At 43.6% G+C, this 13,038-nt stretch overlaps 1 protein-coding gene across 3 annotated transcripts in view; it reads right to left on the bottom strand.

Annotated features, from left to right (window-relative positions):
- Positions 1-645: 645 nt before the first annotated feature.
- LOC124622370 (probable dolichyl pyrophosphate Glc1Man9GlcNAc2 alpha-1,3-glucosyltransferase) overlaps positions 646-13,038 on the bottom strand; it is an 81,638-nt gene continuing 69,245 nt past the window's right edge. For 2 of the 3 annotated variants that reach the window (XM_047148049.1, XM_047148051.1), the window contains exons 8-9: positions 1,870-2,047; positions 920-1,282 (exon numbers count right to left, since the gene is read on the bottom strand). In XM_047148049.1, coding sequence (XP_047004005.1) covers positions 1,034-1,282; positions 1,870-2,047 — 427 coding nt within the window. In that variant the 3' untranslated portion in view covers positions 920-1,033. Of the gene's footprint in view, positions 898-919; positions 1,283-1,869; positions 2,048-13,038 lie in introns of those variants that run through there. The other variant, XM_047148050.1, reaches the window with a different exon arrangement.

The raw sequence follows: 13,038 nt of genomic DNA, 5'->3' as shown, positions 1-13,038 counted from the left end.
CCAAAGCTTTCTTCAGAAAAGAAAATACACACACAGTCACATAATCAGACACACCTGTCACACCCATGATCCCTCCCTCTGGCTACAGCAGCCAAGACAGCAGTCATGTGTGCGTAGGGTCTGCCTGCTTGTGTGAAGCAGGCCTGCTTATTTGAAGAAAGCTTTGGCTGAAAGCTCAATGTGTAAAAGTCTTTTCGTTGTGTCTGCCTACAACTTAACATGTCATCTTTAAAGTGAGTAGTGATCTATCCTTTTCAATTTTGTTCATGTAGTTATTAAGTATGAAGCAGTAGAAAACAGTACTTGTTTACTATAATAGAAGCAGCAGCAAGTTTTTTCAAAGAAGTGGCTTCCCTAATGATTTTATATACATTTATTGCCTATGCGAGAGCAAGTGGAATGTAGCAATTTAATGACAGTTAATTAGTAATAAATCATACATAATTAATTTCTGACACCTGTATTTCTGTTAGTTTAAGCCCTTACTTGTTTCGCACTCCTGAAGTTGCTTTTTTATGTGATCTATAAGAATGCGAATATGAATGCATACATGCTGGTTACGTAAGTAGTTTGACCCAGTTATAGAAAGACCAGGTAAAAATATGTTTTTTAGGTAGTAGAAAGTGCAAGAAATATAACAAAGAAGCAAATAAAGAACAGTTTAATGCAAGCTTCGACTGCTGACCAGAACGTAAAAGAGCATTAGTTCTGCACTACTATTATATGTGATAAGCTATGGCTTGTGCTTCACTTGAAGGTATTAAAGGCATTAAATGGTTATGACAAGATGCATGCTACATTTTCTGTTGTATCCAGGTCAAGTAAACACTTCAACTTACACACCATGCTGTCATCAGGAATGCTTTGATGTTATTTAGTAGTGGGGTGAACTATAAACTGAAAATGAGATATGAAACGATAAAAATGAACACAATATTTATCGCTTTGAGATTTTTCTCACTGACAATTTTTACTTGAGCATATGTACATTCAAGCAGATAGCACTTTATTTATTTTATACTTACAGTCACTGTCAGTGTGCTTTTCGCTTGTGATTGACTTCATTAGTGGATAAGAAATGTTGGTAATATTTCAGCCATGCATAAATAATACCAATGGAACAGTAAACTGAAGTCAGGAGAAGAGGTAGGAAGGGAAGAGATGTCTTCAGATTCAGCAGTGAGTGCACAACAGTCTCAAATATAAACAGTGGAAACAAACCCAGGAGGTAGACTGATTCAGCCTTGGACATTAGTGGTAATGCCCAAGTGCGTTCCATGCCCTGTAAAAAGTACAGTGTCATGCAGTTAATTCAATATACAAATGCTAGCAGCAGTACACTTAAAAATAAACCTCATGTTAAATAACTTGGAATAATTTTTATTGTACATGAGAAAGTTAAATGTCGTGTGTGTGTGTGTGTGTGTGTGTGTGTGTGTGTGTGTCAAGAGCAAAAGAAAAGAATTTAGGATTTCAAAATACGCCATCAATTATACGAATGTTAAAACACACACACATTTATTCAGGGCATTTTATGTCATTTGATTTATTTTTTATTTATTTTTTTTAGCAGCTAAACATACGTTTCTGTGGAATAAATAAATCAAGTTATGGTAGTTGTTAATGACTATATGCTCCATTTTTCATTATGCAAACCTAGAAACATTAACTTCTGTACTGTAAAAGACAAACTGTTACTCAGTTACTGTTTCAATGATAGCATGCCTCCTTTTCAGACACTATCTATTGACATAAAATTTCTGTGTAAACAGTAAAACACTTTATTTCACAACATTGATATAGTACAAGAAAACACCTTTTACTTAATATTATCCAAGTTCAGAGCAAAAATGGAAATTCAAGATTTACCTGTACATCAAACAAGCCCGACAGGCTAAAGAAAGAATACACTGAATGCATAAGCAGCAGTAGTATCTTGATTGGCAACTCGGCTGCAGTGAAGATCAATGGAAAAAGAGAGTAATGGCCAGCAACAGCCAGCAGAAGATATGCCTGGGCTTCCTTCTTCCATACCACAGCCATCAAGCTGCAAATAAAAGATATTTGTTACAGTTTTAAACTGTTAACAATTAAATTACATCACAACTTTTTAATCAAAATGAACAGCATCACAAGTTCTCACTCCACCAGACATTGGCTAGAGCGGTTTGGGTTGTAATGCAAGAAACTGGTATTCAGTTTGGCCATTGTGGATTGTAAACCACTCTACTTCCTCCCTTAGACTACCAAATATTATCAGTTTTCATTAGCGGAAATGTGCTTCCACCATAATGATAAAAGTGGTTATTGCTGGGCTGAGCACCACTATACTGATATTGACCAGTGATCTAGGCTAAGATATTTCATTAATTACATACATGATGAAAGCCTGCTGGAACAAGGCGCTTATACAGTTACACTCTTATCATTTTTTTACTCTGCTGTTTGCTTACATAGTGCATGGCTCCTAATCTGTCAGTTTTTCTATCGGCAATAAGTGGAGATGAGAGAAAGCTGAAACTGCTAAAATACACACATCAAAAAAAGTTTTGCACCACTCCAGTTCCCAGAAATCCTGAAGACAGACGTTGACTGTGGATATTGTGTCACAGGCACAGTCCCTTTGGTTGTTCAGAGATGTCAATAAACAAAGATGTAAACAACCACGCATGAGCAGTGTCTATTAGACGGAGGGGGTCTGACAGCCAATCAGTTCCAGTCATTCAACCAGGAAGGAGGTACATGGCATGCATTGTCTGTAGTTCAACCATGCCTAGACGATCAATACTGCTGTTCAATCGCGTCTGCATTGTTACTTTGTGCCAGGAAGGGCTCTCAACAAGGGAAGTATCCAGGCACCTCGGAGTAAACGCCCTCAGGGGCTCAGCATCTGTTTGCTGAGTACAGGCTTGGTGACACCGAGGTTCCTGAGCTGGGGACTGGTAAGCTCTGGGCATGCTTCAGCGACCACCGTGCAGTGTGGTGGTGGAACGTTGTGAGTCTCAGGGAATGGTGATCTTGGCTTGACCACCCGGATCACGAGGTTGGAATAAGATGCATGGCTGTTGAGGTGGAACAGTTGTTAGCGGGCAACCTCTGGGGAACCTACCGCACCTCAGTTGTATAAGGCTTACTCAGGCACATGGGGCTCTGTCTGAGTGGACCCTTATTTCCCTAGCTACTCGTGGGACCGCGATGGAACCCTCGAAATCTTCTCCTTCTCCTCCCAGCGGGAAGGGTGTACCACCTGGGAGTTCTCACACCCATTCATAAAAAAAAAAAAAATGAGGGAGGCTATACCTGAGACACAATGTGTTATCAGTAATGGGGCTCAAGGATTTATGAATCACAACAACTTTGTAGTCATCAAGAGGAAGGAGAGGACGTTTGAAAAAGTGTCCTCCTTCTATATCCATAAAGGCTTAGAAGGGCTGGCTGGTACCCTGAAGTCTATTAAGTGGTTGTGAAATGCTTCCTTGCTTGTCGAGACTAACCGGGCAAAGCAGGTGGAACTTCTTATGAAGTCACAGAAATTGGGTGAGCATGGCATCATTATTGAGTTGCATAACTCCCTTAACTCCAGCAAAGGTGTGGTAACCTGCCGTGATATTATGGACATAGACATTGCTGAACTGAAACAAGAATGGACACCACAGGGGATCATAGATGTGGAACAAAGGACATGCAAGACCAATGGAGAGACTGAGAAGATTGCCACTTTTATTGTGATCTTCAATTCTACAACACTACCTGAACACATCATGGCAGGTTTCCTCCGACTTAGGGTTCGGCCTTATGTACCTAACCCTATGCAATGCTTCAAATGCCAGCATTTTGGCCATAAAGCACAAAGTTGCAGAGTCGAAGCGACTTGTGGGAAGTGTGGAAAGGCAGCCCATGAAGCTGGGACTGACTGTCCGTCTCCAGCAGTCTGCATTAACTGCTCTGGGAGCCACCCAGTCTGGAGCCAAGCCTGCCCTGTTTTTGTAGAGGAACGCAAAATTCAGGAAATCAAAGCGACCAAGCAGATCCCCAATGCAGAAGCCAAAAAGGACTATCAGGCAATGAAACCCTGTTTTTGCCACTTCTTATGCTTCCTTGGTGCAGAAACCTGTCATTAAGGTTGACGTTTCAACTCAGACGACGTCCAGTACCATTATCTACCATGAGCACCTGTGCTTGCACCTGCATGTGCCAAAGCCGAGTGAAAGACATAGCGATCCAGACAGCTACAATGGAAGAAACCAGTAATGCTTCCACAGCATACAGCCCGAAGACACCCCAAAAGCAGAGTGCCTCTCAATGCCAACTTTCTTCAAAGAAAGGTGGCTCTCACTGCCCTACTTCTCCCTCATCCTTGCTAGGAAAGGGAGCGGAGAAAGGAACTCAACATTCGGGTCAAAAAGCTGACCCGAGCACCATCAGACGTCACCCTGGCACATCTGACTGATGAAGAAGACATCATGGATTTTGATGCCTCATCACCAGACCCAGTCAGTCCTATCACTTCGCCTTGCTCTACAAGCGCCTCATCACCTCAGCGCAAAGAAAGAGGTAAATCAAGACCACATTGATGAAATGGCTCCCATACTCCAACGGAATATCAATGGATACAGGACTCATTTGGAATAATTGAGACTTCTTGTACAGGACAGACCCTTTTGCCTTTGCCTTCAAGAGACTCATTTCAAAGAGAGTGAGACACCTGTACTTGGAGGCTATCACCTCTACAGAAAAGATGACCTTACTGGTGATAGGGCAAAAGGTGGGGTTGCAGTGTTCATAAAGGACACTTTTGACTCCTCACCTATTCCCCAACAACACTACAAGTGGTTGCTGTTTGGATAGTGGCCCATGTTGACTTCACTGTGTGCTCTTTGTGCCTACCATCTTGACAGTGGGGTCCTCACTCATCTTCTTGATGAACTCCCCCACCCATTCCTCCTTTTGGGGGACTTCAATGCACACAGTACACTATGGGGTTCTTACACTGCTTGCCCAAAGGGTCGGGCACTTGAGGGCCTACTGCACACAACAGATCTCATACTTTTGAACATGGGACAAGCTAAACATTTTAGCACCACTACAGGTTCGTCTACCTCCATAGACCTCTCCTCCTGCTCACCTGCCCTTCTCACCTGCTCCTGGGGATACTGCTCAATGGGCAGTGGACAATGACCTTCATGGTAGTTACCATTCCCCTATCTGGATCCATTTGCCTGATGTAGCAGATCCTGAAAGAACGCCACAAAGAAGGTTGTTCAAAAAGGCTAACGGGATGATTTACAGGCAGTTAGCTGCTTTCAATCAATGTGATGGCACCCAGGACTGGGTGGATCACATTACAGCTGTGATTCACCATGCTGCTGATGCATCCATCCCAAAGTCTATGAAAACGTCTAGGAAGCGGCATCTCCCTTGGTGGAACAATGAGTGTCGTTTTGCTATCAGGCACAGCAATGCGCAGATTCAATCGATGCTCTACAGATGAGAATCTTGCAAACTTTTTAATGGCGCGTGCAAAGGTGAGGAGAATATTCGGGAGAGTAAGCAGAGGTCTTGGCAACAGTTCCTGAATTCTATCAATAGGTCCACACCCGCTTGTAAAGTATGATAAGCCATTAGGAGGATCTCAAGGCACAACTCTCGACCACCAATACCAGCTGTAAGAATACAAGGGTCTCTTGTAACATCGACAAGGGATATAGCTCAAACAATGGCTGAATCATATAAGCCCATTACGGTCGATTCCAGCCAGGATCCCACCTTCTGTCAACATCGGGAGGCACAGGAGAAGGTTGATCTTGATTTCCGTTCCACCAACATGGAAGAGTACACCCAGCCTTTCTCTCTGCAAGAGCTGGATTCTGCATTGTCAGTTGCTTGCGATACAACCCCTGGAAACAATCTGATAACCTACAGCATGTTGCAACAGTTGGACCGACGGTCGAAGGAAGTCCTCCTTCAGCTCTTCAATAAAATTTGGATAACTGGCGACTTTCCCAACTTGTGGAAGGAATCTATTTTAATCCCAATTTTAAAACCAGCTAAGGATCGGGTTGTTGGGTTGTTTTTGGGAAAGGAGACCAGACAGCAAGGTCATCGGTCTCATCGGATTAGGGAAGGATGGGGAAGGAAGTCGGCCGTGCACTTTCAGAGGAACCATCCCGGCATTTGCCTGGAGTGATTTAGGGAAATCACGGAAAACCTAAATCAGGATGGCCGGACGCGGGATTGAACAGTCGTCCTCCCGAATGCGAGTAAGGATCGGACAGACCCTCGTAGTTATCGTAGTATTAGCCTGACAAGCTGCATAGGAAAGACATTGGAGGTATGGTCAATTGGCGCCTAGTGTGGGTTCTGGAAACCAGGTCCCTACTCAGTTGCGCTCAGTGTGGGTTCAGGAGGTATCACTCCACTCTCGATAATCTGACCCTGCTCGAAGCTGCAATTCAACAAGCTTTCCTATGTAAGCAACACCTTATCGGTGTTCTCCTCAATTTGGAAAAGGATTACGACATTACTTGGAGGCATAATATTCTGTCGCAGCTCCATCAGTGGGGATTCTGTAGACATCTATGGACCTTCATACAGTCCTTTCTCTTGGACAGATATTTTAGATTCAGGGTTGGGAATGTCTTGTCTGATCATTTTAAGCAGGAGAATGGTGTCCCCCAAGGGAGTGTTTTAAGTGTCACAACTCAATAGTATTACAAGCACAGTGCGACGTCCAGTACTATGTTCCTTATTTGTGGATGACTTCCCCATCTTCTGTGCATCCTCCAGCCTCGCCACGGCTACTCAGCAATTGCAACTGACTATGAAGCAGTTGGAGGAATGGTCTTGCACCACAGGTTTTAAATTCTCATTAGAGAAAACAGTTTGTGTTGATTTTAATCATTCCTGCTGTCTGTTTAATTTGCCCATTTTAAACCTGGGGGTCACCGTCCTCTCTTTGAAGGAACAGGTGAAGTATCTGGGTCTCATCTTTGATGAGAAGTTAACATGGTTGCTACACCTTAAAGAACTGAAACTGAGATGTCTCAAGGCCTTAAACATCCTAAATTTGTCAGCCATAGGTCTTGGGGAGCCGACAGAGTGCATCTGCTCCAACTAAATAAGGCCTTTGTGCGACCCCGGCTTGAATATGGAAGCCAGATCTATGTGTCAGCAAGGCCTTCATACCCTAAAATGCGGGATGCAGTTCACCACGAGGGTATTAGGCTGTCACCAGGGGCCTATTGCACTAGCCCTGTTGGTGGTTTGTGTGCAGAGGCTCGTGAGCCTTCGCTGTCTATTCACCATCATCTACTTGTCATAAGCCAAGCATATAGGGCACAGTCCGTTCCTACATCACCAGCATCCAGTTACATTGATCAGCCGCCACTGGAACGGCTGTTCAATCATCGACCACAAGCATCATGGCCATTTGGGATCCTTGCAAGGGAGAGCCTTGCATTATTACAGGTTGGGGGCATTAAGGTCCAAAGTCAGGGGTGGAGTGGGGCATCCCCCTGGCTACTACCAAGGCCTAGATTCCTTTTAGAACTGACTGCTTACAAGATGCATTGTACCCCAGACCATGTTTTTAAAATAAAATTTAATGAAATTTTACATAGCCATTCAGATTTTATTACCATCTACACAGATGGTTCTAAGCAGGGAGATGTTTTCAGTTGTTCCATCGTGTTCCCCGACATTGTCCTCAGGATAGGACTCCCAGAACAGTTTTCAGTTTATTATGCAGAACTGTTTACTATCCTGTGGGCAATGGAGCAGATGAGACAGCGCTGTGACAAAAATTTTATCATCTGCTCTGGTTTTCAAAGTGCCCTTCTCACTGTTGGACAGATGTACCCAGCAGATCGGATGGTGCAAAAAGTGCAGGACAATCTCCTTCTCCTGCGAAGGCAAAACAAGGAAGTTATTTTTTGCTGGGTTCCAGGGCACACAGGCATCCAGGGAAACGAACTTGCTGCTGCTGCTGCTGCTGCTAAGCAGGCTTGCTCCCATCCTCCTCCTGCTTGCTGTTCAGTCTCTCTGCGGGCTGTCACTTTATTTGTGACTAGGAAAGCCATAAGTTGGTAGGAGTCCCAGTGGCTAGAAGTGAGGAAAAATAAACTATGTTCCATCAATACTTCAGAGCGACCATGGGTCACCTCCTTCTGCTCGAAAAGGTGCAAAGAAGTAGCCCTTCCGCTCCAGACGGCATGGACCTCGTTTGCCACTAGAGGTCTCTCCAGCCCTCGCGCCGTAAGCCATGGCTGTGCGCGCACTCCTGGCCTGCATATAATGTGAGGGTGGAGCACGTGGTTCCAGCAGACAATAGCAACATACTCTATCAGGTATTTAAGCGCCTGCTTCTCGCTCAGCAGGCGTCTGATATTCGCTTTAGTCTATCGACATCTCACCTACAGATAGCGAGTTTACTTGGTTTCCGCGTACGAGTGGATGTTGTGGATTAATGAGGTTTCATATGTGACCCTGTTGCTATTTGCGTGTTCTTTTCTTGTTCGTCAGGTCTTGCTCGGTCGTCCATTGTTGTTCGTGTCCACCTTCCCCATTTATTTTGTTTGTTCGGGGGCCGCCCCCATTTAGTCCCACCACGCTTTCGTTCTTGGCAACCCTGTGACCGTTCCAGTCATGTTTACAACAAGGAGCACCCAGTATGTGAGAGATGTGGGACACAGTTTTCAGTACAACATCTTTTAACTGAGTGTGTTTTATATCACGATCTGAGGGTTGAACTGGGTCTCTCACAGGATCTTCCCTGTATTTTAACAGATAACGAGGCGAGTGTTGTTCGTGTCCTAAATATTGTGTGGTGTCCAGAATTCTTCCCAAAATACTTGGTGTGATATCTTAATGTGTCACAGAGTGGCTAGGTCGTATATTATTTTTAAGTCATCATCCAACCATTGTTATTTGTCCCTTTTTTAACAGCATCCTTACAGGTATTTTCTCCTTGATTTTATTTAGTTATCCCACTGTGTCGCTGGGGTTTTATTACGGGCTTTTCTGAACCTCATCTTTTTGGGGTTGCTTTACATTTTCTGTGGTGGGATCAAACATAGTTTTACAGTTTACTGATCTCCTTCCACAGATTATGAAAATCTTCTTCGGTATAACATTAATGCAAGGGCGCTGATGACCTAGGTGTTTAGTGCCCTCCACCATAAACAATAATAATAATAATAATAATAATAATAATAATAATCATCATCATCATCATCATCAGCTTGAACCAAAGCGATGTTATTCGGACATGGAGGAGATACAGAGAGACAGGAACTGTGGATGACATGCCTCGCTCAGGCTGCCCAAGGGCTACTACTGCATTGGATAACTGCTACCTATGGATTATGGCTTGGAGAAACCCTGACAGCAATGCCACCATGTTGAATAATGCTTTTTGTGCAGTCATAGGACATCGTGTTACAACTCAAACTGTGCGCAATAGCTGCATGATGCGCAACTTCATTCCTGACATCCATGGCGAGGTCCATCTTTGCAACCATGACACCATGCAGTGTGGTACAGATGGGCCCAACAACATGCCGAATGGACCGCTCAGGACTGGTATCATGTTCTCTTCACCAATGAGTGTTGCATATGCCTTCGACCCGACAATCATCGGAGACATGTTTGGAGGAAACCCAGTCAGGCTGAACGCTTTAGACACATTGTCCAGCAAGTGCAGCAAGGTGGATGTTCCCTGCTGTTTTGGGGTGGCATTATATGGAGCCAACATATGCTGTTGGTGGTCACTGAAGGCGCCGTAATGGCTGTACGATACGTGAACGCCGTCCTCCGGCTGATGGTGCAACAATATTATTGGCACCATATTGGCGAGGCATTCATATTCATGGACGACAATTAGTGTCCCCATTGTGCACATCTTGTGAATGACTTCCTTCAGGATAACAACATCACTCGACTAGAGTGGGCCGGCCACGGTGGTCTCGCGGTTCTAGGCGCGCAGTCTGGAACCGCACGACTGCTACGGTCGCAGGTTCGAATCCTGCCTCGGGCATGGATGTGTGTGCTGTCCTTAGGTTAGTTAGGTTTAAGTAGTTCTAAGTTCTAGGGGACTGATGACCACAGCTGTTAAGTCCCATAGTGCTCAGAGCCATTTGAACCATTTGAATTTGACTAGAGTGGCCAGCATGTTCTCCAGACATGAACCGTACAAACATGCCTGGGTAGATTGAAAAGGGCTGTTGGGGGCGATATGACCCACCAACCACTCTGAGGGATCCACGCTGAATTGTCGTTGAGGAGTGGGACAATCTGGACCAACAGTGCCTTGATGAACTTGTGGATAGTATGCCACGACGAATACAGTCATGCATCAATGCAAGAGGACGTGCTACTGTGTATTAGAGGCACTCGTGTGTACAGCAATCTGGACCACCACCTCTGAACGTCTTGCTGTAGGGTGGTACAACATGCAATATGTGGTTTTCATGAGCAATAAAAATGGCAGAAATGATGTTTATGTTGATCTCTATTCAAATTTTCTGTACAGGTTCCGGAACTCTCGGATCCGAGGTGATGCAAAACTTTTTTGATGTATGTAGAACAAACATCTGGGGTCTGATGGAATGCCTACCAGATTTGATACAGAATTTGTGGCTACAGGAAATTGTGCTTAGCATATGGAAGAACGCACAGTTCATATCCAGAAGTGATTCACAAACTTATCATCCAAAATATTCCACACAAGATGTATTACAACATTATGACCACACACTTAATAGCATCTTGGTTTACCATTAGAATGCAATACAGCAGGGATTCTGCATGGAATGGCTTTGATGAGTCTATGGTATGCTTGGGTGGTATGGTGGGCACTGGATGTCAACACTTAGTTCACACATTTCCCTTAAATTATGGTTTTTGGGTACAGAGTTAGTGCTCAATAGCATCCCACATGTGTTCCATTGGGTTCAACTCACATGAATTTGGTGGCTAACACTTTAATTTTAATTCAGTATTGTGCTCCTCAAACCACTGTTACGTGATTCTCGTTTTATGACATGAGCAGTTACACTGCTGAAGATGCTGTTGCAGTCAGCGAAGACATCAAGCATGAATGGATGCAGGTGATATACAATAATGTCCATGAAGTCCACAGCGGACATGATGCCTCTGTTTACTACCAGAGGTCCCATGGAAACCCAGGTGAATGTCCACTGTGGCATAATACTGCCCTCAACGGCACATATCCGTGGTGTGGTGCATTTTCTGATCAGTCATTCGCCTGAATGATGGTGAACCCAGACACAACCACTGAACTGGTGTAACAAAATCTGTGATTCATCCAACCAGGCAACATGTTTCCACTGCTACACAGCTCAATCTTGATGATCCTGTGGCCACTGCAATTGTAACTGATGGTGTCACCAGGTCAACATGGTAACACAAAGTGGACATCTGCTTAGACGCTCCATGTTCAACAATGTATGCTGAAAGGTATCCTCTAAAACACTTGCACCTCCACCTGTATTACAGTCACTTGTCTGTCACAGATCATCACCTATGCTGCTTTACAAAGCAGGCAAGCCTCCAACCTCCACATTCTGTGATGAGGCTTGGACATCCAACGCCTTGTTGCCTACTCGTGGTTTCAGCATCCGTCAACCACCACTTTCCATAGATATTCTTGACAGTAGTAAGTGAACAGACAACTTGCTTTGCCACTTTTGAGATGCTGGTTCCCAGGTGCCAGGCTATAGCAATCTGCCATTTGTCAAAATCACTTATGTCAAAGGATTTCCCCTTTTGCAGTTTATTTCATTGCTAGAATGATTCCCCTCTATCTCTGCTCCATTTCATGTGCAATTCATTGGGTCCAATAGGTGGCATTCAATCCCAGTGGTCATGAAGTTTTGTTTAGCTCATCTTTGTATGTGGCACTGTGCAACATCTAACCACACAATAAAAATCATTTTATTTATAATCACATCAGCTCTGTACCTGACTGAGAAATTTTTACCTTTATCTTATACTGGTTTCATCTTATGAATTCAGTTTCCAGCATGGAAAAAACATTAGAGTTTAAATACTGAGTATAAATACTGAGGTTGTTAGAGAGAGCACTAACTTAGTTGGATGATGATGGAAGAGAAAAGCAGCTGTGTTCACCATGAAGGAACCACCACAGAGGAGGAGGAGCAGATTACTGTTTAACGTCCCGTCGACAACGAGGTCATTAGAGACGGAGCACAAGCTCGGATTAGGGAAGGATGGGGAAGGAAATTGGCCGTGCACTTTCTAAGGAACCATCCCGGAATTTGCCTGAAGCGATTTAGGGAAATCACGGAAAACCTAAATCAGGATGGCCGGACGCGGGATTCAACCTTCGTCCTCCCGAATGCGAGTCCTGTGTGCTAACCACTGCGCCACCTTGCTCGGTAACCACCACAGAGTTTACCAAAAATGATTGAGGGAAATTGTGGAAAACTGGAATCAGATAGCCTATGGACGTTCAAGCCCTGATCCTGCTGAAAATGAGTCAAATGTTTAGTTAATATTTCACCTCACTTGGTTTCTAAAAAGTTCGAATTTGCTCATACTACTAAAATGGAATGTGCAACATTTTCTGAAATGATTATAACATATACCCACTGAAATCAAACTGATTTTGTTTTTTCTGGTGTAGAAGTTCCTTTACACTTTCCCCAATAACATCCGTAAGCATTGAAAGATCTATAAATAAATATCTACCATCATGACATGTTTTTAATGGTACTCATAATTTCAGCAAGTTATACCATGTGCCCTAATTTAATCTGATTATTTTGTGTTTGAATATAATGAGCAAGACATGATTAAAAGTCAAATATTTTTGTTCTGAATGATGATGTGATTATTCAGCTCCAAAACTTACTGTATCAACTGAATTTGTAAATGCGTGGCTTGGAAGGTGGGGTCAATTTTATCAATATAGAGTGATTGCAACTGTTTAGCCCAGCATATATAAACTTTTACAGAAAATTCAGTTCCTGTACTTTAAAATCAGCAATATGATCTGTG

Source organism: Schistocerca americana, chromosome 7 (assembly GCF_021461395.2).
Source record: "Schistocerca americana isolate TAMUIC-IGC-003095 chromosome 7, iqSchAmer2.1, whole genome shotgun sequence".
NCBI classification, from domain to species: Eukaryota; Metazoa; Arthropoda; class Insecta; order Orthoptera; family Acrididae; genus Schistocerca; species Schistocerca americana.
The sequence above is the reverse complement of the archived record's forward strand: the minus strand, read 5'-3'. Positions and strand labels throughout refer to the sequence as shown.